General features: G+C 43.9%; 1 protein-coding gene across 1 annotated transcript in view; it reads right to left on the bottom strand.

Moving 5' to 3' along the window:
- Positions 1 to 437: 437 nt before the first annotated feature.
- VWF (von Willebrand factor) overlaps positions 438 to 24,427 on the bottom strand; it is a 121,439-nt gene continuing 97,449 nt past the window's right edge. Inside the window, exons 42-52 of the mRNA XM_081084446.1 lie at positions 23,226 to 23,431; positions 21,552 to 21,701; positions 17,018 to 17,128; positions 16,181 to 16,361; positions 15,311 to 15,351; positions 14,647 to 14,763; positions 5,434 to 5,532; positions 4,677 to 4,805; positions 4,121 to 4,160; positions 1,749 to 1,846; positions 438 to 754 (exon numbers count right to left, since the gene is read on the bottom strand). Coding sequence (XP_080940572.1) covers positions 566 to 754; positions 1,749 to 1,846; positions 4,121 to 4,160; positions 4,677 to 4,805; positions 5,434 to 5,532; positions 14,647 to 14,763; positions 15,311 to 15,351; positions 16,181 to 16,361; positions 17,018 to 17,128; positions 21,552 to 21,701; positions 23,226 to 23,431 — 1,361 coding nt within the window. The 3' untranslated portion in view covers positions 438 to 565. The remainder of the gene's footprint in view (positions 755 to 1,748; positions 1,847 to 4,120; positions 4,161 to 4,676; positions 4,806 to 5,433; positions 5,533 to 14,646; positions 14,764 to 15,310; positions 15,352 to 16,180; positions 16,362 to 17,017; positions 17,129 to 21,551; positions 21,702 to 23,225; positions 23,432 to 24,427) is intronic.

The raw sequence follows: 24,427 nt of genomic DNA, 5'->3' as shown, positions 1-24,427 counted from the left end.
TCCTTCCACAGGTGCCACAGAGGAGACACAGGGACTTAGCTAAGGGCTCAGTGAAACCCTTGCACACCTGGCCACACCTCTTCTCTAGAATGCCAGCCACACTGGCGATAGCCATGTCTATCTTAGCAGGAGTGTGGCTCCAGAGCCCATCCCTCTGCCCTGCTCAAAGCCCCTGGATTCAGAGACGGGAGAACTCAGTGTTCCTGAGCAAATCCCTTTTACTTCAAGCCATTGGGCTGAGTGTCTGAGGGGGCCCGCCCCACACTCTCCTCTCCTCTCTACACTGCATGGAGGCAAAGGCAGTGCCTCCCACAGACTCTGGGGCTGCAGTGTTTTCAGGTGGAACCTGAGTTTCCTCCTTCAGAATCATCTCTGAACTCGCCCAGCCTACAGTTGTCAGATCGCCTGGGAGGACACAGTGAACCATTGCATTAGCCTTTTGCAAGATGAGAGATTGGTCTTTATTGTGGGCCCGGGAGGGCATGAGAGCAGAGGATACAGAGGACTGGGCAGCACTCTGGCCGGTTGGCAAGGCAGGCGGCATTGGGTGTCCATGGTAAGGGTCTCACTTGCTGCACTTCCTGGGGGAGCACCTGCACTGCATGGCATTGAGGACCTCATGGTAGACGATGGAGCCATTGGTGCAGCGCAGGGGCACCTGCATGGGCTCTGTCCGCATCGGGGAGCAGCAGGAGCACTGGTCCTGCACATCCTCCGTTTCGATGGAGTACAGTGCTTTGCTGGCACATTTACCCTGAAGTGGGACAGAGAGGAACAGAGCATGGTGATGGTGGAGAAGCCGGGAGTACGCAGAACTTAGAGGCAGCCTGCTTCCCCTACCTGCCCTCCTCCAAGTAAGGCAGGCCTGGCCTCCCCCAGGAAACCCAGGACAGTGGGGCAATTTGTAAAGGTAGGTCTCAGGGAAGTCTGAAATGCCTTCTGTCCTTATGGTGCCATCACACCCAGATCCCTCTAGCTCAGTGGTTCTCAACCTGTGGGTCGTGACCCCTTTGGGTGTCGAATGACCCTTTCACAGGGGTCGCCTAAGACCATCAGGAAACACATATATAATTACATATTGTTTTTGTGATTAATCACTATGCTTTAATTATGTTCAATTTGTAATAATGAAATTGGGGGTCACCACAACATGAGGAACTGTATTAAAGGGTCGTGGCATTAGGAAGGTTGAGAACCACTGCTCTAGCTGCAATTTTTATGCATGTTTAATACAACACCCCCACCCCCACCTCCATAAATAACTCTCCATTCTCTTTGAAGGACTTGTTGAATCTTCCCTCTGGGGTCAAAGTTCCCAGTTACTTCAATAAAACATTTGATTTCACATAAAATGCTCCCAATTCTACCCAGCCAGCATGGCTCAGTGGTTGAGCATCAACCTATTAACCAGGAGGTCACAGTTCAATTCCCAGTCAGGGCACATGTCCAGGTTGTGGGCTCGATCCCTAGTAGGGGTGTGCAGGAGGTAGCCAATCAATGATTATCTCTCACCATTGATGTTTCTATTTCTCTTTCCTTCTCCCTTCCTCTTTGAAATTAATACAAATATATATATATATATATATATATATATATATATATATATATATATTTAAATGCTTACAGTTCTTTTCAGTTCTCCTCCCTGTGAATTTTTCAGATCCTTCTGAAATGTAACTAAAGAGATATCTCCCAAACAAGGAGACTCCCCTCCCCATGTAGGCCTCATCGAAGTCAGGGGCCCTTACCTGGCAGTAATGAATGTCCACTTCCTCTTCGGACTTACAGCTTCCCACTTTGACATACTGCAGCCTGGCAGTGATATCCTTGCAATCAGGCTCCTCACCTATGGGACAGATGAGAGGTGGGACCCGGGCCTGGCTGGGGTTCTGTAGAACACTCTCCAGCCCAGTTCCCTCACGGGGTTGGAAAACAGTGTCCAAATCACCAGAGCCAGCCACAGAGAGGGGAATTATGTCATCATGGTTCAACTGGTCCTTCATGTTCAGAGATGTAGTTATTGCTAGGTTTAACTTGGTTACTGGTACAATTTTAATGGCAAGACGAGCCTAAATTCCCTGTGCTTTGGTGATGTGGATGGATGGAATTTGCTTTTTATATAATTAAAGATTCTAAAAACCATAATGACTGTAGCAGTCATCTTATGTTTATAACAATGTTCAGAAGCTAATGGGCAATGAAGTAACCAATACTAGTAAATATAATTAATATCTGCCCATCCCTGTCTTTGGGTTAAGAGGAAAAGCCAATATCAGGACCACATAAGGGCACTCACATCCTCTGTGGGGGCCAAAAAGACCTTAGGAGCCCTTGTGGAGTCCTCTCTGGGTATAGCCACCTGCAGGTGACTGGCATGGGCTTCTTTACATACAGGTGTCATGTAAAGAAGCATTCAGGTCAGAATGCTATCTTCCAGTGGAGAATTGTAAGACTTAATGGCAGCTCACCATTCCCTATCTGAACACGGAGTTCTCCATTCTCAGATGGCTCCTAATCTAAATCAACCCCAATTGCATATTAGCCTGCCTCCAACTTCCAAGTAATTTCATTTTCAAGGGAAAGCCTGCCAACTACATTAAGAGAATGAATAAGGAAACCATATTTAGGCCAACATCCTATATTCTTTCTCTGTGTATTTAAATCCCTGAGCCTGGTTTACTTTCTTTATAAAGCAGCGGTTCTCAACCTGTGGGTCGCGACCCCTTTGGGGGTCGAATGACCTTTTCACAGGGGTCGCCTAAGACCATCGGAAAACACATATATAATTACATATTGGTTTTTTGATTAATCACTATGCTTTAATTATGTTCAATTTGTAATGATGAAAATACATCCTGCATATCAGATATTTACATCGCGATTTATAACAGTAGCAAAATTACAGTTATGAAGTAGCAACGAAAATAATTTTAATGGTTGGGGGTCACCACAACATGAGGAACTGTATTAAAGGGTCAAGGCATTAGGAAGGTTGAGAACCACTGTTATAAAGGGTCTCAGCCTCCTGAACACACTAACCAACAAGGCCCTTTTTTCCTGGTTTTGTGGATAACAGTCTCTTAACCAAATGCTTTGTGTAGTGCACCTAGGGAGAATTCACCTCCTCTGATGGTTTCCTGACTTCACTTTCTTAAACCATTCAGACAGGAATCATAGAAAGAGATGCTTTCGGATTGTGTTTCCTCAGTCTACAACTTGATTACAACAATTACAGGGGCTGTCAGAGTAAGCCATCAAGAAAAGAATGAATGATTGAATGCCAAAGGTATTCATGTTTTCACTCTTCCTTTCTCTACCCAAAACTGAACATGGGCCTATGAACCCAAAACAGAACAAAACAACAAAACTAAACTTAAAAAATATTAGTTCAGGCAAGTAATTCTATCTTCAGAGAAGAATGCATTAACATTGGGATTCTGAATGTTATTTGTGCTCATGAACACAAGAATGTGTGGTAATAACACTGATCTGCAGACTTGTCGAGTCCAGTCTCCAATGCTGCTGCTGTGAGTTATTAGGATCAACCAGTATAACATAACTGCAAGCTCAAGAGGGACCGAGAGTGAAGAAGGGGGGGTTAACAAACTCAGACCAGCCTTATAAATCATGAGAGGACTCTATGTTCTCTGTAGTCCCCACAGCACACAGTGGGTCTAATGTTAGCCAGTGGTGGCTTCCCTTGCTTCCTGAGATAGCTGTGTGACACTCAATGAATAGATGTGTATTGAGTGTCTACTCTGTCAAGATCATGGATCAAGGGTGTCTGTCTTCAAGGAGCTCTGTGTGGAGAGAGATTTTCTCTCGTGATTGGACTATGAGCAACCCAAGACTCTATGAGGGGAAAGGCAGGCAAGGGGCTGGAGACAGTGAGGAGTTTGGAGGAAAGGGGAAAGAGGTGATTCACAGGCTTTTGGAAGGGGATTTGAGCAGGGGGCAGTTTAAGAACATTCAGGGAGGAATGGCAATTCCCTGCAGGACTGAACATAATGACTGGCCGGTGATCAAGAAATATCTTTCTGGAATAAAGCTTACTCCAAAGAACAGTCCCTGGACTTGGTCTGATGGGTTTCCAGGGACAAGCTATTGGTAATGTACTTACATGTGTCACAGCAGGTGCCTGGAATTTTCATGATTTTCCCCTTAAGGAAACAGCAAAGTCCCAGATTAGTCACAAATAGTACATAGTGGTCAGCTTACAGGTCACTTCCAAGGCTAATTCCTGGGCTCACGACCCTGAGTTTAAGTCCCCAGACGTAAACTGTGCTTTCCCACCACAAATGTGAGAAGAATGACCACCCTACCTGACCAGGCTGAAACAATTTTGATTACTCTGAATCCTCTCCCAATTGAGTCATCAGAATAAAATTCTCAGGGAAGATTGGAAATCAGTCTGCTCTCTCACCTCCCCTGCAGAATCACACATTCAGTCTCCCCCAAGGGAAAGGTATTTTTATAGCACCATATAGTGCAGAGAGTTTTGTCTGTGCATCGGGCATCATCTTGTAATTTCATTGATTCCTAAACTAGGTCAGAGATCTCCCGTGGACACTGGGAAATCACGTCAGAGCTGGACTACATGCTGCTCAGAAGGACCTCTGTTCTTAGAGTCAGAGATGGAGACTGTCAAGAGGAAAGCAGGAGCTCCGAATACTCACTCCCTGGGCCAGACATTTGTGTTCATCAAAGGGCGGGCAGCCTGTGACCCGCTTTTCCCAGATGTACTCTCCTCTCTCGTTGACCTTGCAGAAGTGACTGTCACAGCCATCCTGGAACATCTCATCACGCTGAAACCAAAGAAGGCAAATTTGAAGGTAGTGTTTGGTTACTAAGTCACTTCAAACCATGACCTTGAGTCCACGAAGTTTTTTAAACAAATTGGAAGACTATCAAACAAGAATGAGACAGTATCTATAAAGTCTCCCCACCCAGAATACACACAAAAAAGGTAGAGCCCTTATACATCTTATTAACTGTAAATAGGGCTGCATAAACGTAGAGAATCCCCAAATTCTTCTGATCACTTAAAAGTTTAAAGAATTAAGACATAGGAAGGTAAACTGGCTAACTAAATTGGGCATCACCTCCCAAACCCACTAATTAATTTTGACTTTCATAAGTAAGAGTTTATTGCACCCTGTCTTTCCAGTCTCATTGACATCAGGCTGGAGAAATTTCTTAAACTTCAGCCAACTTCAAATCATGGGCCATACACCAACTTGTCAAGAAGAGTGACAACATAACTAAAACAAAGAGACAATTTTTGTCTTCTATAAGTTATTCATCTTTTCTTTATAAAATCGGAAAGAAACCAATATTGACTCAAACGTAGTCCCTCTTTCTTGAAGAAAAGATCCCAAAATAGGAAACCAGTGGGTGATACGCAGGGGACACTTGAGTTCAATGGGCTCCCACCTGCAGAGTCATGATTTGTCCTCCCCTTAGCTGAATGGTGCAAGCCACAGGCAGACATCTCCAGCAGCATTCACCTGGGATATTCTCTTCCTTGTAACCCTGTATCCAGGAGTAAAAGCAGCCTTAGTTAACCTCCCCACAACATCCCAATTACAGCTAGGCTAATTTTGCCAGCTTCTCATCTCTCCTAGAGTTCAGAAAGTCAACATCCAGCGCTAACTAACCCTTGTCAGGTCTCAATCCCCTGGATAGCATTTCTTCCCTCCACAGATGTATACCTCACTCAAATTCTAGCAGCCAGACCTATGAAATTATACCTCTCTCCCGAGCTCCGGACTTTTAAGTTCAACTGTTTACTTGACAATTATTTATCTTATTGTCATCTTAAGACTTATATTCAAAAACTTGATTTTTGCCCCAAACCCCATCCTTGTTCAATCTTACCTATCTCAGCAAATAGTTTCATTACCCAGTTTCTCCAACTAGAAATCTGGGACTCACCCTTGAGTCTCCCTCTTGTTTGCACCCCACCCCCACTCATCACCAAATCTTGCCAAAAATGCATCTCAAACTCATCTGCTGCTTGTCATGGAGTGTCCTCTGTCATCACCTGGTCTAAGCAATCATCATTGACCACTGGATTCTGATACTAGTCTTAATTTATCTTCCTGCCTTTATTCTTGTCCCTACTACAGGTCTCCACACATTTACTAGAATGGCTTTCTTAAAATAAAAGTCTAGTCATGTTACTCTTTTGCTTAAAAACCCCCAATGGAGTTCTGGTTCTAATAATGGCCGAGTGACTTATATTGGACTGACTCTCCTGCAGATAACAACTTAAATGATTAACAACATATTTAAAACAATTATTCAAAGACACTGGATGGCCAAATCAGCAATAAACCATAGGTTATTTGATCCTTGAAAGAGGGAACCATAATGGACAAGAATCATGTTTAAATGGCTTTTCCCATGAGAGCAATCTGCACGGCACTGGATGGTTGGAACCTGAGAAGAAAACTGTAGTTGTATTTGCCTGAAGAGTCAGAGGACAGCGTTTGAAACTCCCAGAATAAGGGGGAAAACTCAAAAAAGGGGAAGTCAAAAAAAGAAGGCCCCTAATCTGCATATAAATTCCCTTCAAATCCTTGGTTAACCTCTAAATCAGTGGTTCTCAACCTTCCTAATGCCCCAACCCTTTAATACAGTTCCTCATGTTGTGGTGACCCCCAATTTCATTGTTACGAATTGAACATAAATAAAGCATACAGATTGATCACAAAAACAATATGTAATTATATTTGTGTTTTCCGATGGTCTTAGGCGACCCCTGTGAAAGGGTCGTTCGACCCCCAAAGGGGTCGCGACCCACAGGTTGAGAACCTCTGCTCTAAATTATATATACACAGAGGAGCCTAAGAGGAGCCCAAGGACAAAACAACAGGTGGAAACATAAAGACCTGAGCAGAAATTTCAGCTCCACACAGCACAGAAGAGCCAGGGTTTGCAGTCTGAATCCCACCAAGCTGGGGACTAGTCAAACACCTCATGTTTTCATTGACATCTCAAAAGAGCCAGACCTTAGGATTAAGAACTATGTTTCAGAACTCAGACATATGTCATATAAGAACTATGTCACCCTTGGATCAAGAGAAATAATGAAATAGACTGTCCCTAATATAGTTTAAAATCTAGCCTCCTTTAATTCAAGGTGAACCACCAATAATCTAAGTTAGAAGCTAATTTAACATTCATCAGAGGAAATAGCAGAATTAAGAGCCTCTTCACATATCTCCCACCAATGTCTAATTCATAGTAAAACATTTCAAGCAAAGGAACTGGGGTGGAGGGGCAGGAAATGACCCACGTTTAAGAGAAAAATTACTCGATAGCCGAAACCGGTTTGGCTCAGTGGATAGAGTGTCAGCTTGCGGACTGAAAGGTCCCAGGTTCGATTCTGGTCAAGGGCATGTACCTGGGTTGCGGGCACATCCCCAGTAGGAGATGTGCAGGAGGCAGCTGGTCGATGTTTCTCTCTCATCGATGTTTCTAACTCTCTATCTCTCTCCCTTCCTCTCTGTAAAATATCAATAAAATATATTTTTAAAAAAATTACTCGATAGAAACAGACACACAAATGACCTTCATATTGCAATCAGCAGACAGAAACTTTAAAATAACTATAATAAATATGTTAGAGTCTAAAGGAAAAATGAATATAATAGAGAAAAGAGATGGGGAATTTAGGAACAACCTGGAAACTTTAAAAAAAAAAAAAGGAAACCCTAGAACTAGAAATATAGTTACCTAATTAAAAAACAAAACAAATAAAAAAATCTCACCAGATTGGATTAACTGCAGAAAAGAAAGGATCAGTAAATTTTAATACTGATCAATAGAAATTGTCCAAACTAAAGAACAGGGAGGAAAAAAGTTTGAAAAAAATATACAGAGTCCCGATAACCAGCAGAACAGTATCAAGTGGTATAATATACATGTAATCATAGTTCCAGAAAGACAGGAGAGAAAAAATGAAACAAAAAAATTAAATAATAGCTGAAATTTTTCCCAAAATTGATTTAAAAAATCAAGTCATCGATCCAGGAATCGCCATGAATCCAAAGTAGGGAAAGTGTAGAGAAAACTGTTAAAGTCAGCCAGTAGGAAAAGGTTGGGCGATGCACACAGGAAAATAAAAATAAAAATGGCAACTAGCTTGCCATCAGAAACAATACAAGCCAGAAGAAATGAAACAACATATTTAAAGTGATAAAATAAAAAGCTTTCAACCTAGAATTCTATACTCAGTAAATGAAGGCAAAATAAAGATGTCTCAGATCAATGAAATCTGAGAAATGAAATGCTATTTGACTCACACTAAAAGAAATGCTAAAAGAAGTTCTTTTTCAAGCTGAAGGGATATAATATAACATGGAATTTCAGATATACACGAAGGAAGTGCACTGGAAATTATAAATATGTAGATAAATATAAAATACCATTTTTAGTTTTTTCTTAAATTCTATAAAAGACAATTTACTGTTTAAAGCAAAATAATAATTTATCTCTTATGTAGAAATAAACCATGTCAAACCATAGCTCAGTGATGGCGAACCTTTTGAGCTCTGCATGTCAGCATTTTGAAAAACCCTAACTTAACTCTGGTGCTGTGTCACATATAGAGATTTTTTGATATTTGCAACCATAGTAAAACAAAGACTTATATTTTTGATATTTATTTTATATATTTAAATGCCATTTAACAAAGAAAAATCAACCAAAAAAATGAGTTCGCGTGTCACCTCTGACACGCGTGTCATAGGTTCGCCATCACTGCCATAGCACAAAGTATGGGTAAAAGATAATATACATGAAATGGTATATTATTAAATCAAAGTAGACTACCATGAGTGAAGAATAAATATTGGAGTCTCTAGAAGAGCCACTATTATCTCTATATCAAAATATTTTCTATTTTCATTTGTGATTTCTTCTTTGATTAATGGATTATTTAAAAATATTTTATTTTATTTCCAAATATGGGGGGGGGGTATTTATATTACCTTGTTTATACTAATTTCTATTCATTTCATGGTGGTCATAGCATACAGTTTATATGATTTGAAATTTTTGGCCCAGAACTTGGGCAAGATAGGTGGAAATTCCCTGTGTGTTTGAGATGTGTATTCTACAGTTTTACAATGTAGTGGTCTATCATTTTCAATTAGGGCACGTTAGTTCACATAGTTTTCCAAATCTTCTATATCCTTATTGATTTCCCCCTACTTATTCTATCAGTTACTGGGAGAAATACATTAAAATTACCAACTAAAATTGTGGATAGGCATATTTCTCCCCCTAGTTCTATTAATTTTTGCTTCGTGTATTTGTATGCATACAAATTTAGGATTCTTGTATCTTCTAATGAACCTACTCTTTTATCATTATGAAATTACCTTCTTTGTTTTGGTAGCATTCCTCAACTTAAAATCTATTTTGTTTGGTATTAATATACCCATCTTAGCTTTCTTGCTCCTACTGTTTTCCTGGGATATCTTTCCCATCCTTTGACTTTCAACCTGTCTGTCTCTTTAAATTGGAAGAGCATCTCTTGTAAACAGCATATTAGTTGGGTCTTGCTTTTTTATCCAAGTCTGACAATCTCCATTTTTAATTGGGATTTGATTTTGTTTTGACCATTTATATTTAATGTAATTATCCATATGGTTAGGTTTAAATCCACCATTTTGCTATTCATCTGTTGTCTTCTCTGTTACTTAGTCTACTGTTAATTCTTTTCTGTCTCCTGGTTTAATCAAGTTTATTGTATCTCCTCTAAAAGCCTTTTAGCTGTATTTCTTCATATTACTATTTTAGTGGCTACACAGGTTTATACACTTATCAAACTTCAACAAACTATATACTTACTATATGTGCTGTTTATTATAGGTAAATTATATCTCATTAAAATTAAGACCGTCTATGGCTTCCCATTGCATTTATAATAAAATCTAATCTCCTTAGCATGTCCTGTAAGGCCTGACATCAGCCTTTCCTAATTTTCTGACCTTATCTTATACCACCATCCCCTTGCTCTTGACAATCCAACCCTGTGCATCTTCTTGGTCCATGAACATGGCCACCTCCTTCTCACTTGAGGGCCTTTGTGGATGATGTTTTCTCTGCGTGGAGTGCTCTTCCCCACACTTTGTATAAAGAGCCTTTTCTCTCTCTGCTGGTTTGGCTCAGTGGATAGAGTGTCAGTCTGTGGGCTTAAGGGTCCCAGGTTCCATTCTGGTCAAGAGCACATACCTGGGTTGCAGGCTCCATCCCCAATGTGGGGCATGCAGGAGGCAGCTAATCAATGATTCTCTCTCATCATTAATGTTTCTATCTCCCTCTCCCTCTCCCTTCCTCTCTGAAATCAATAAAAATATATATATTAAAATAAATAAATAAATAGCCTTTTCTCATCCCTTAGTAATCATTTTAAGTATCGTTTCTCAGAGAAGTTTCCCAAAATACAAAATACATACACACACACACATACACACACTTTATAACACTTAACACAATTTGAAATTACCATTTGTTTAATATTTTGTTCTCTATGAGAGACATGCAAATTTCAAACTATGTCTATGCTGTTCATCCTGGTCTCCCAGCACCTGACTCTTAGCAGCCACTCCTATATCATAAATATGTAGGTAAATACAAAATACCATTTTTAGTTATTTTCTTAAACTCTGTAAAAGACAATTTACTGTTTAACGCAAAGTAATAACAATTTATCTCTTGTATAGAAGTAACTTGATTGAATAATATACCATCTCATATAGGTACTCTCTTGCCCATACTATGTCCTATGGTTGTCACATGGTTCACTTCTACATAAGAGATAAATTATTTTGCGATGAGTTGAGCAAGAACCTTGATAGAGGCTTAAAGTGAGAGGCCTTCATGTATATCTGCTTTGGAAAAAGCAGCAGCTTCTGGACAACTTGATTTCACCATCTGGCAAAAAATGCCCCCAAATTTGGAAGACAACATAGGATAACCAACTTTTTATTTTGCAAAGGAAGAGTACTTTAAACAAAGTTAATAAAATAAAAAGCTACCCTCAGCTGTCTCATCATTGTCTTCAAATTGAAGCTCTTTTAACTCTCCCCACCACTCCAAAAAAAAAAAAGGAACAATCTCAATTTTTTAAAGAATAAATTTAGTTAAGTGGGAAGCCATCTATGTTGTTATTATTTTTCTTATTTTGCCACCCTTAGATATCCCCCCACTGGGGCCCTGGGGTTTCTCTAACATGAATCTCCAGCAGATCAATTTGGAGCCCCAAACAGAAGACCTAGTCCCTCCTCACCAGTCCCTTTTCACAGCACAAGGGCTGATGCTCTGAACCAGCAGGAAGAGTTAAGAATGGGCAAGCTCACTCAGAAATGAATATAGCCGGACTGGTTTGGCTCAGTGGATAGAGCGTCGTCCTGTGGACTCAGGGGTCCCGGGTTCGATTCCGGTCGGGGGCATGTGCCTTGGTTGCGGGCACGTCCCCACTGGGGGGCGTGCAGGAGGCAGCTGATTGATCTCTCTCGTCGATGTTTCTGGCTCTCTATCCCTCTCCCTTCTTCTCTGTGAAAAATCAATAAAATATATTAAAAAAAAAAAAAAGAAATGAATTTAAACAATTTGCTACTCCTGAGTCAAGCTTCTGCACTCGATGTATCCCCAGGGAATAGGCCAGAGAGAAAGCTGGTGAGGACAGAACTCAGAACAAATCAGGGCAATTGGGCCAGGCCACACACTCCCCTGGGAAGGTCACTGTGGGGGTGGGAGGCCCTCAGGTCGTCTCACTGGTGAGCTTTAAACTGTGTTTTCAAAAATGCACTCTTCCGGGAGGGGGTAGGGATGAAGTAAATGGAAAAGGAAGAAAGAGTTGGAACAAACATTATGAGCACATGGGAGTGGTTCCAGCCAGGAGGAGGAGGGCCCACTGGAGGAGTATCTACGTGGTCACTACTAAATGGGGCTTAAGTCGGGCAGGATATCGCCGGAGCTTGGATCTGAGCGTCTTACAGTGGACGTTAGGAGGAGAAATAGGAAATGCCCTTTGCTCAGTCAGGCCCAGGGAGAGGTAATTGGATAAAATCTTTACAGGAGAAGTGAGGGGGTGAGGACAAAGGAGGAGGGTGGCTGCAAAGTGAAGGGGACAGGGGCCATGAGGGCAAATCCACACACAGAGAGGCAGAGGGCACAGTTCAGCCAGGAATAAGGGGAAAGAAAGGGTGTTATGGGAGAAGAGAGACAGGAGGAAGAGGCAGAAAGAATGCAGGGTAATAGGAGGGGGAAGTGATTTTAGACCTGGGATGTGGAGTTGGGCAAGAGGGCCAGAAGGAGGAGAGGGGGTATAGCAGAATTCACTTGAGGGAGTAAACTGGTTTGTCTGCTGCCCTGGAAGCTGAACGCAGCTGCACCAGGGCTTGTGGGAGCCCTGCTGTCCATTTCTAACTCCTGCTTCTGCCCATCTGTTCCCCATTCTGCTTCCTGGAGAATCCTCTATTCCACATTCGATCCCTTGCTCAAGGTCAGCTCACGGTCATGCCCCTCCGGATGCCTTCTTGGTGTTCCATGTCAGGGTGACCTCTCTTCCTCACACTTTCCCTGAAAGTTCATCAGTCAAGCTTCCTGCCTACCACCCACCAGCACAAACCACCTTCTGCTGGTCTTTTCGGTGCAAACACTGTCTCCCCTGGGAGGAAATGAAGGACTCACTTCTCTGCTGACACTGACACTTTAGTCTGATGTAGGCAGTTCAAGCAGAACTGCCTCAGCCTAATTCACCATAGCTCCCCCACCTGCAGGAGGCCTCCCTGAGGTCTTCCATTGCAGAGAAGGACAATAAAACCAGTGAAGGATGCTGAGCTAGAATGGGGGCAACTGAGGCCAGTTTTGGTGCAGGTTAAGAGATACATAGAAAGAGGGCTAACCTAGGGGTTTCAAGAGGGAGGAGGTCAGTCTACTGCCCTGGACATATATCAGAATATTGGAAGGAAGGAGGAATAGTACACAAACCAAAGGGGTCGGGAATTTTAAAAATATGTATTTAGAACAGTGGTTCTCAACCTTCCTAATGCTGCGACCCTTTAATACAGTTCCTCATATTATGGTGACCCTCAATTTCATTGTTACAAATTAAACATAATTAAAGCATAGTGATTAATCACAAAAACAATATGTAATTATATTTGTGTTTTCCGATGGTCTTAGGTGACTCCTGTGAAAGGGTCGTTCTACCCCCAAAGGGGTCTCGACCCACAGGTTGAGAACCGCTGATTTAGAACCTCTATCTAGATTGGATTTGAATGCAGAGGAGGGTACCATGCCACCTTCTGACCACCAGAGGGCGCAGTTTGAGACTTCACAAGCTCACCCTCCAGAAAACCTGAGGACAGCCTTGGTGTGGATCTCTTGCTGCATTGATGGTAGGTAGTTCAATGGACATCCAAGGTAAAAGGGAAGCCACAAACTCCAGACATCAGTCTTTCATTCGTATTCAAGCCCAGTTCTATTCTAGGGGGTTGTTACACACACACACACACACACACACACCTAAAACATCAACTGTGCTTTTTTTAATAGTAAAAACCCACTCTCCCACTCTTAGTGGGCTTCTAATTGAGGCAGGAATGTCCTCTTTAAACCATTCTATCAAAAATAGCTGTGTCTACTCCACATAAATGTACTAAGCCCCTATTCTGAGTATGACACTATGCCAAGTGCCATGAAGAACACAGATGTAGAACACCCTCTTGTCCTCGAGAGCATATAAAGCAACCGTATGCGTGTCCCTCATCCCTAACCACTCCTGGTCTCCCCCTCTGTGCTGCTCCTCTCAGGGAGGTCTCCTCCAGACTCGGCCCCAGACCCCTCCTGCTGCCTTGCAAAGTTGAAGAGAGAAGCCTTCCCTGTGCACCATCTGAAAGAGCTGTTACTGTGTTCCCTGTATCTGGCTCCCAAGAAACTCCCCTGACCACGTGTGGTCTCTAAAACAGCAGGACCCCAGGCACAGCGGGTGGTTTGAGGAAGAAGCCGAAGCATCCTCCTGAGCGTCCAGCTCTGTGACGTGGGGCTAAGAGTCATAATGAAAACAATAAAATGCTGGTTGTCATCTCCCAAACCAGCAATGACGCTTTTACTCCGAATCCACCCTCAGGAGGGACTGAGAGCACGCAGTCATTGTGACCTAGCGCAAACAGGGTGAAATATTTTAAACCGCCTCAATGTCCCATAATAAAAGTGAAGGTTGTGGCACATCTTTTCCAAAGAAGATGGTGTATAAACTTGCACAGAGTAGGTGTCTGATAAATATTTGCTGACTAATTAATCTTTAGTGTTCTCAAAAATGGTAATGATGGTTTTTTAAATGTGTAAAAGAAAATACAGAACTGTAAATACGGCATCACAAGCCTTGCAAATATTGTGTTTATTTTAAACACACAAAAAGAAAGTGTTTAAAATGCACAAAACTAAACTGTAATTTCTGAGAGGTGAAATGTGGGTGGGTGGGTGACTTGGACTCTCCATGACAGGTGTCAAATATTGCCCACAATCAGAAAATAAGGAAAATTTATTTTAAAACCCCAGTGAGGTCCCATGACTTGGGCCCACGAGTATTCAGCCCACCCCCTAGGTCCTCGACGACCCTCTCACCTCAGGGCAGGCCGTACAGGTGGTCTTGCTGCACTCCAGCTTGAATCCGGAGATGATCCCCACCTGGGCGGTGCAGTGGCAAGTCGTGCACACGTCAATCATCATACTCTTCCCAGGCTGGAACCAGAGTCACCACGGTCAGGCCTCCCAGCACCCCAAACCCCTGACTTCCCCTCTCACCTCAGCCCCATAAACGGTTTCCTTATGGGCGGAGCCTCCCATAGCTGCCCTGAGCCATCACCCTGACCCTCTTGCTGTCTCCAGTGGCCCACTCCCTTCCCTGCCTTCCCACCTCAAGTGTGGCAATGGTAAGAGTGAGGGCTTCCATGCCAAAGAGGGGGCCGGGCAGTGGGAGTGGGGGATAGGTTGAAATGTGCACAATGACTGCAGAGCACTTCTCTGTACGCATTAGAAATGCTCATGGGCCTGGAGTGGGGCTGGGAGATGAGTGCCGGACCGGGTGCCCGGACCCTAGAGAGTTAGGAAGACCGCTGAGGCCAGGCTCCAGGATGCTGGGAAGCCCTGGAGGCAATGAGCGTGCATTGGGGGTAGGTCTCCCGGTTTCTCTCATTTCCACATTAGAATGACTGAGTGTCCCACCCTTCCCACAGCACCCCCACTTCTGCCCCACCAACTGGCCCTGGAGAAGAAGGCAACAGCTTACCCCAATGATGGTGCCATTGAGCATGCAGGCCTGCACAGGCTCTGGGGAGAGAGAAGTGCAGGTGTGAGAGTACAGAATACCCTGGCCACCCCTGCCCTGCACACAGCTGATCCCTTCAGGGCTTTCTCCTCCATCTGGGCCTCTCTCCTACATCTGCCCTTCGCTACATTCCACCTCCAGGCACTGTGGGTCCTACTGCCAGAGCCATAGTGGTCTCACTTCCCCCAGGCCTGGCGAGGAGGGGCAGGCTGCCTGTTGCCCAGCACCCAGCCCTCAATGAGAAGACCCCTGAGCATCCTGGTAGGGAAGGCACATGTTTCAGTGATTCACATGGAAGGGGTGAGTGGGAGAATCTTTGGATTTATGAAGAATGCAATTCTACTCCGGGAACTTTAAGTCACAAGATAAAATCATACAAAGAATTCAGAGCAGGTGGTAGCGAGCTGTTTGTTCCTGTTGCTGTTTGTTTGTAGGGAGGGAGGGGGTGGACATTGGAATACCTTCCCTAGCAGAGGCAATACAATGAATAATCACAAAGGTGGTTTCTAGAGTCAGAGAAATGAAGGTCCAGCCCCAGCCCTACAGCTCACAAACTCCCGTGAGCTGGTGGAAGCAGTAGCAGTCCCCACCAACCAGGGTTGCCATGCCCGTGACATGAGATAGTGGTATAAGCCATCACTGAGCACCATTATGACCTTCAGGAAATGGTTCTATTTCTCTCATCGTATTTGCTTTGTCACAAAAGCATTAGGAACAGATGGAAAGATTTTGATCCTGCCCATTTCCCCGAGTTGCTAAGAAAGCAAAGAATTCAGGAGCCCTTCCTGGAAACCCAGGCCGGAAGGTGGGTCCCTAGACAGGGTGCCTTACCACAGTGGCAGGTGGGGCAGCACTCTGAGCTCGCACAGCTCAGCTGGAAGCCCACAGGGCAAGTGGGGACATCCAGCTGGGGGCAGGAGACATTCCTCTGTTGCACAAAGACCTCCTCCTTTACTCGGACACACTCATTGATGAGGCAGGGGTTCTCCGGGGAGGCCCAGTGAGAGCCAACCTGTAGTTAGAACACAGAGTCCCAAGGGGAGTGCACTGTTCCCCCAGGGAACTGGTCTGGGCCCTTGAATCATGCCCTGGGTTAACATCTCAGTCCCATCCACCAGGTAAAGCCCAACATTGCAATACACTATAGCAAGCATGTCAAACTTGTGCTATAGCCAGGGTTACAGAAATAGCTCGGGGACTTAGGGAACAGAATAGTGTTTGCTTCTCTGTGATAGAAATGTGTACAATGGAACTCATGAAGAAGTCGGAGGAGTCTGTCAGGGTTGGTGTGGGACTGAATAGCACCTCAGCCTGTGGGTTTGGTGGGGTGGCAGGCCCATGGCACATGAAGGGTGGTGAGGCCATCCCTATACCAACCACTCAGGGGAAGCAGGACCTCAGATTCACTGACATAAATTCCCTAGGCATTCACAGAACTCTTAGAGAGGGAATTGAGCTTCTCCCAAAATCAATGAAATGGGAAGCCTGAGGCCATCTTAACTAGTTCCTAAGGGGCAAGGCAACCCAGTTGACGTCTGGGTAACACCAGCAGCTAATTAACCTCCTGCAAGGAAAGCAAAGGGCAGGGGATGAGCTCTGATTTTATAGGTGAACCAAGGCCAGCACTAAACCACAGAATAGACAACCCATCCTGAGGCCCCAACCTACATCCTTCCAGTACGTCTGGGAGTCCCCCCGTGGTGAGCCAATCACCACCTCACAGGCAGATGGCAGGCACCTTCCACAGCATTCGCCTTCATGTAGGACATAAGTGAAGCCCTGGAAAAAACACAAGGAGCAGAGAGTGAGGTCAGGTCAGCAGCAGAGACATGAGTGTGCTTATTGCTCCACAGGTGTACTGAGCCCTGGGGTTTTACAGAGACACTGCTGGCCTGAACGGTTTCATCTCTGTCATCCACCAGCCTCAGAACTATGCTAAGAAGTGGCTAGGAGGCATCAACCATTGAGTCACTAAGTTAGTGACTCAGTTTCACCAGCTGAAAAGGCATAATCCTGCCCTCTTAAAGCTTCCACTTTGAGACCAACATCCAGTTCATGAAAAGTATTAAACACAGCCCAGAGTTCACTCAGCAACAGCTACCTGACCTGATCTTTATCATGACCAAATCTAGGGCACTTCATTGACTGGGGGAGAATATCCAAGATGCTTGAGAACTAGTCTCTGCTCTAATAGGGCAAAGTACCTACATAAGATGAATACCTTGATCCCAAGACCTCTCACCAATGTGCAGAGTTAGATTGCCCCAAGTAGTTACTTGATGTAGTTTATAGGGCACAGTGAGATAAGAGCATCAGAGACCAACCTTCCCTAGAATGCCTGCCAGGGAGACCAGCATCCTGGAAGTTTACTAGCTCACCTTGCCTCTTAATGGTCTTCTAATCTGGCCAAAGCTTTGGGAATTTGGATTGAAACTGTCCACTGAAAACTCTGAAGCAATGTACAAAGAATAGGCAAAACACTGACATGTGTGGTATCTCAGGAGCCCAGGGGACAGACCCCAGGACTGGGCTTTATCTTAAAGTTCTGTTCTTAAAAGAGAAGGAATGCTCGCAGCTGTTCAGGATGGGTGAGGAGGCCAGGCCTGCTTCGCACACTCACACGCAGGACCAAGCCAGAAGATGCACACAGCACTTGATGTTGGGCTAGCTGGTGCCTCTCTGGGGGAACACAAGCACTCCAGAGACTTGGCTCAACATCATACCATCTCCATGGGGCCCACTTACATCCTGACCCATGTCACAGAGGTGCCCAGTGAGTTGTCCCCAGTCTTTTATCATCTGAGATTCTAATAATTTATTATGCATCTATGACGTACTAGGTACTTTGGAGAAGCCAACAAATTAGAATGATACAATCTAGACACCCTCCACTATAAGGCAGAATATACAAGCTGCCATAAAAGACTCACAGAGCACAAAAGAATCATCAATACCTTCAGGGACCCAACATCACTCTTATGCGCCTCTCTAAGAGTGCCAAGTGACCTGGATTGGTGTGTTCTTCCTGTTTTCTGCTGCCTCCCAATATGGGAGGACACACTGTTGATACTATGAATGACTACCAGGACAGATGCCTTCTCCCAAAATCCCACCAACTTCTCATGCTCAGGTTCTCCTAGTCATGTCTCCAAATTTCCTGGCTGCCATCTTTTTGAGATCCCCCTCCACCTCCAGCATTCCCATTTTCCTGCTACACAACCAGGGTTCATCCAATATTCTCATCTCTCTTTCTTTCCCCATACCCGTCTAAATCCTCTACCTTATATCTGTTCAAAATATACATCTCAGACCCTTCTCCTTACTCTCTTCTCAATCCTGTTTCCTTGGTTTCCCAATTAAGAATGGAAATAAGCAGGTCTAATATCTAGCCAATCTAAAGACAGATGCCAATGAAAAATAGATTCCTAATATATTTAGCAGCACAATCCTTTAAACACGGTTAACATTGCTGAAATGATGGTGAGAGGCATGGAGCATTGGTCCCTTGTCTCTTTGCTGAATCAGGCTGGCCCTTAAAATGCTGGCATTGCCAGTGTGTCAGCCTCACAGAAGGGGCCCTGGGCTAGAAGTCAAGACAACCCAGTTCTACTGGCTTTAAAGGAGCTGTAGATCTATGGCCAACCTTGTTCCCTGTGCTAGTGCTCTGCTTTCTATCTGATAAGTGGGAAGAACAGCCTTGCCTCTCCTTCCTTCTGGATGAGTTCATGAGGATGAATAAAATATAATGCATTACATTCAGTTCCTCGGACAGAGTTCCTAATGCCATGATTTAGTCTGATTCTGGAGTCTAAAAGTGTGGAATCAGGTGGTCATAAGCCTTCAAAGAAAATCTTCTCTAAAGTTTATATGACAGAGGGGAAATTCCTCTTGCCATTAACATGGAAGCAAGGCCATAGGCATGTAGGCATACCTGCAATATTCTTTGGGAAGCCAGCTTTACCCTTTGCTTGCTCTACCTAATTTTTCTGACATGAACAGTAGAGAACTATGGAGGTGGTTGAGGAAAGTATATTTCTCCAGACTGTGGCTTCAGAAAGAAAGAATCAGAGGGTAATGTTTCCTTGTTTGTTTTTGTTTTGTTTTTGTCACAACCTAGACAACAAATGAATTCGGGTAAGTGAGCCCAAATGTCTCTGGAGCCAGACCAGAGCTGATACCTCCCTCTTTGAAGAATGAAGTCTAAAACCATCACAATTCACTGAAGCTCCCACCTCAACTCAAGACATCGTACAGATCAAAGCCCAGCCTCCCACATGCCTTCAGCTTTAACATAAACCTCCTTCTCCTCCCTAGAAGGTGTGAACATTCAGTCTTTAAGACAAGTCACTCAATTCTCTACAGCAATCATCTGGTCAAGTGTTCTAGAAATGTTGCCTCCTCCACTCATTCACCTGACCTCTGTACCCATTTTCTTTTTGAAATTGCCTCCAGCATCACAGCCTCTAAATCAGCAGTTCCCAACCTGTGGGTCGCGACCCCTTTGGCAGTCGAACGACCCTTACACAGGGGTCGCCTAAGACCATCCTGCATATCAGATATTTACATTACAATTCATAACAGTAGCAACATTACAGTTATGAAGTAGCAACGAAAATAATTTTATTGTTGGGTCACAATATGAGAAACTGTATTTAAAGGGCCAGAAGGTTGAGGACCACTGCTCTAGATAGACAAGTTTCTACCATATAACCTGCACCCTCCCCAACAGCTGACTGGACTAGACTGGGGACTGGACAGAGGATCATATCCATGGGATGAGCTAAGTCCATAAATTTTCTCCTTGAAAAGTCAATCTATTGAACACAAAGACTGAGCAAGTCACACTGGACAGGGATGGCCCTGGATCTAAAAAGTCATGCTGAGTTGAAGCCAGATGCAATAAAGCCATGTGCAAATAAAATTTATGAGAAAGCAAAACTTCTTCCCAGAGAAAGTTGACCTGCAATGAAGAACTGGAGCAGATGGGCAGAGAGGAGCAGAGACAGGGGTGGGGCTCATGGGATATGGGAGAGAAATGTTGTATGCCAATTTATATATCCTGTACTTCATTCCTGAGAGTTTTATTTTGGCTAACTTGAGTAGATTCTGTTCTTTGCAACCAAAACTCCCTACTGAAACACAAAATATATTGGGTGCCAATTTTATAAAAATGGCCTCTAAACAGTACTCTCTTTACTTGATAGCAAGTTATTCTGATAGCCTCCATAGCCTATGGGAGGAGAGGGGGACCAACAGGTTTCCAAAACTTAGCATTCCCATAAGACACACCTGGATACCATAGCATCATCCTCTCTCAAAGTTGCCTAGCAACTCTGCTTCTCCTCAGTACATCATTGCAGGTAGTGCAGCAGATGAGCTGAATGGACTACCTATTTCTGGATTTACTCATAGTCCCTCCCTTTCATCACCAAGCCACACATTTCCAAAACAGCATCAAGAGCACTGTTTTCTCTGCTGTTAACATTTACAGAAGCAACCACAAGATGTGTTACTCTTCTTTTATCATCATTATCTATGGATAAAACTACAGTAATAATAAAAATAGCATTAAACCAGCAAGCAGAATTTGACCCCCAATTCTCCCTGCACATGAGTGCTTCATTTTTCTAGGGTCTTATTAATCTTAAATGTTCAAAAAAGAGTCCCCCCAAAATACAGAGAAACCTTAGGGATAAACTACAATGAGAATTTAAAACTGATTGGGGAAGACCAATCATGTTTTCTGTACCTCAAATTATAACACAGTCTGAAAAATCACCAATCTTTGTGGAAACACTATAGGACATTAAAACTGGGATAATCTCAGAAAATTCAGAACATTTATCTGTTCTAGGGATAGCCCAAGTAATGTCTGAAGAGGGACGAGATAGGAAAATAATCAAGTCCTCTTTTCTAGGCATTTAATCCACACCTCTGCTCAAACCAACTCCATTGCTCTCTGGACTCAAGACCATACAACATACAACATCCATTAGGCAAGGATTACCTGAATCACAGAAGGATGACATTGCAGTCCTTTCTTGATGCTTCTTTCTTTTCCCCAGTTCACCTCCCCTCCCCCATCATTCTGGTCTTGAATGAGAGTTTACTAAAGGGGCTTTTTGCCTCTTCCTGGGATACCCGCCCCTACTTCCATACCCTGAGTGTTCCACACAGTGCTTAGTTTCTCTGTGCGTCTTACCAACTGGCAGCTTTCTTCACAGGGCTTCTGAGAGCACTGAGCCACACGCAGGCCCATCACAGCATCCTCCATGTCGGTGCAGGTGCATATATCACAGCCCTCCTCCCATAGCTGTCCAATAGGGTAGACAGTGCCTCGGTGGACACACACCTGTAGACACAAGGTTTCTGTGAGTGAACTCATTCAGTTCACTTAAACAAGAGTTTAGAAAGTATCTACTATGTGTTGGAAGTTGCTCTAGGTTGCTCTGAGAATATAGCAATAAATAAAACCAACATGGTATCTGCCTACATGCAGGGATGCTTATAAAGTAGATTTTAATAAGCATGAAAACTGGACCTGCTCCTGCTCCTCCAGAACCTAGGCACTTAGAAATCTTGAGCTAGAAGAGAATCCAGAAGGGACCAGAGGTCTAGAGCATTCTGGGCAAATGAGTGTGTGCTCTAGCCCTAATAGACTCCAGGGAAAGGTAACTGTGACTTCTCTTTGGCATTCATTGCAGGACTTACCCTCAATAGTTCAGCAGCTGAAAATCTTCTCAGATCTTCCTACTGTAATTAATGGTTCATCTCAAGTTCTGCCAATTATCTTTCATAACTCTTCTTGGTGGACCTCCTCCCTATGACTGCTATGTGCATTTAGGATCTGTACCATCTGTTGATACTTTGTTGTATTCAGTTTATAGACTATTGTCTTATATATACTAGCAAGACCATAAGTTGACTACATCTTACATTTCTCCCATAACACCTAATACAGTACCAGTTCTGGTAGAACAGAGTAGTTGCTCAGTAATTATAGGAAGGAAGGAAGGAAGGAAGGAAGGAAGGAAGGAAGGAAGGAAGGAAGGAAGGAAGGAAGGGCAGTAGAGCTCAGGAAGTATGTCTCAGCACTGTGGCTGTTGCAATGGTGTGAGCACACTCCACCATGACATGCTTCCTCGGCACACCAGGAAGTAGCAATGCCCGCCTGAACTAACTCCTAGAGCCACATTCATAGTACCCCAGCCTTTCAGCCATTGGTCGCCTATAGCAATGTGTCTCCCTCTGATTAGTCACCTATAGCAACGTGTCTCCCTCTGATTGGTCGCCTATAGCAACGTGTCTCCCTCTGATTGGTCCCCTCATGCTATATATACCCCTGTAGTTCCTCAATAAAAAGGATTTGAGTCAATGAACCTGGTCCCCGGGGTCGTGCATGCAGACGCCCTAGCGCATTGGGGCTCCGTCGTCCTCACCCCCGAGGGATCCCCTGCTTCAAGGAAGGAAGGAAGGAAGGAAGGAAGGAAGGAAGGAAGGAAGGAAGGAAGGAAGGAAGGAAGGGAGGGAGGAAGGAAAAAAGGATAGATAGATGGATGAATTGATAGCAATTAACAAATGAGTCAACTATTAACTTGTCTGTAAATAATCCATGCCTTCATATTATTTCCTTAGCTAACCTAAGGAAATCTCTTTAAAGGCCAGACCATGTCTTATACCTTATTTTTAACCTCAGCACTAGCCACAGTAGGTTCTCTATAAATACCTCCTGGGCTAACTAAATTTCCATTAGGCTGAGATAGAATGTTGACTGCTCACCCACCAACCGTATAGCACTTGGTTTGGGCAGGAAGGCAAATCTTCCATAAGAAGCAGATGTTTGCCATCATCCCAGCCACAGCTTAGCAGCCCCTACCTTGTCAGGAAGGCAGGTGATTGTGGTGCAGCCACAGTCATTGGTGATGGCCGAGGACAAGTACCCCAGAGGGCAGGTCACTGTAGAGTTGACACAGTTACAAGCACACTCATACTCATCACAGCACTGGGTCTTCCGAAGGGTCGGTGTCCGGTGTGGGGGACATGAGGGTGGGGACTCCCTTCTGCACTCCTCCTTCCTGCAGGCTGAGAAACAGGAAGGTGACACCCTAGTCCTGTCACACTGGGCATTAAAATCAATGAGGGTTTGTAAGTATTCAGCTATTAAATAAGAACCCAGGGAATTCTTAGGTCCAGGGGATTAAATCATAAATGCACATAAGTCCAATGCAGAGGCTGTGGGGTATTCAATCATCCCCAAAAGAAGTTAGTCTTCAGAAAATATGAACATCAATCAAAAGGAGAAATGTGAAACTAGGAATTTTAATGGAGAAGAAGCAAAGACTGCTTAGTACCCACTCTACCACCTTCCCATGTACATCTGGATGGGGTAGAGTCCTTCCAGCTATTGATTCTCAGAGACGGTGGAGGTAGAATCCCTAAGACCCAGATAGGCCTTGAAAGCCATGGACTGGTAAGCATTTTTATATGCTGGCAGCTTATGTGATCCTATCCCCACCTCAGTACCTAGAACAATACCCTATAGTTTCAGGTCCTCTAAGAAGGTTGAATGAAAGAATGACAGCAATCAGTCAAACCCAGAGTGTTTTATAAATGTCAAATCCCATCCTGTGTCCTTTGCCTATTCACAGCCTCCTTCAAATACAAGGTGTCCTCTCACCCTCGAGGTCTTACATCTAGGAACTCAAGAGAGATTCTAAATCAACAGGACAAGACCTCTACTTGACTTAAAGTGGTTATTCTCAGTATCTAAATACAGAACTCAGTTTCTTGACACATCTTACTTTAGTACAACCCTATGCTTAAATTACAGTATTTAGCGATTAGATATATAAACATACAAAGGGAAGAAAACTGTATATCTGTTTGGGAATAAGATCCAGTAATGAGGACAAACCAAGGAAACTTTTCCTCCCCTCAGTGGTGTGTGGGAGGATGGGAGTAAATAAAGATTAGGTCTGGAGACTTCTTCATCTTACACCCAATTGCCTCATAATACAGCCCAACAGGGACATGCCTGTGGCTGTACCCACTTCCAGGACACCTTCAGCATCATGCAGC

Source organism: Myotis nattereri (genome assembly GCF_964212035.1).
Source record: "Myotis nattereri genome assembly, chromosome: 2".
Taxonomy (NCBI): domain Eukaryota; kingdom Metazoa; phylum Chordata; class Mammalia; order Chiroptera; family Vespertilionidae; genus Myotis; species Myotis nattereri.
This window is presented reverse-complemented; position numbering and strand designations above follow the sequence as displayed.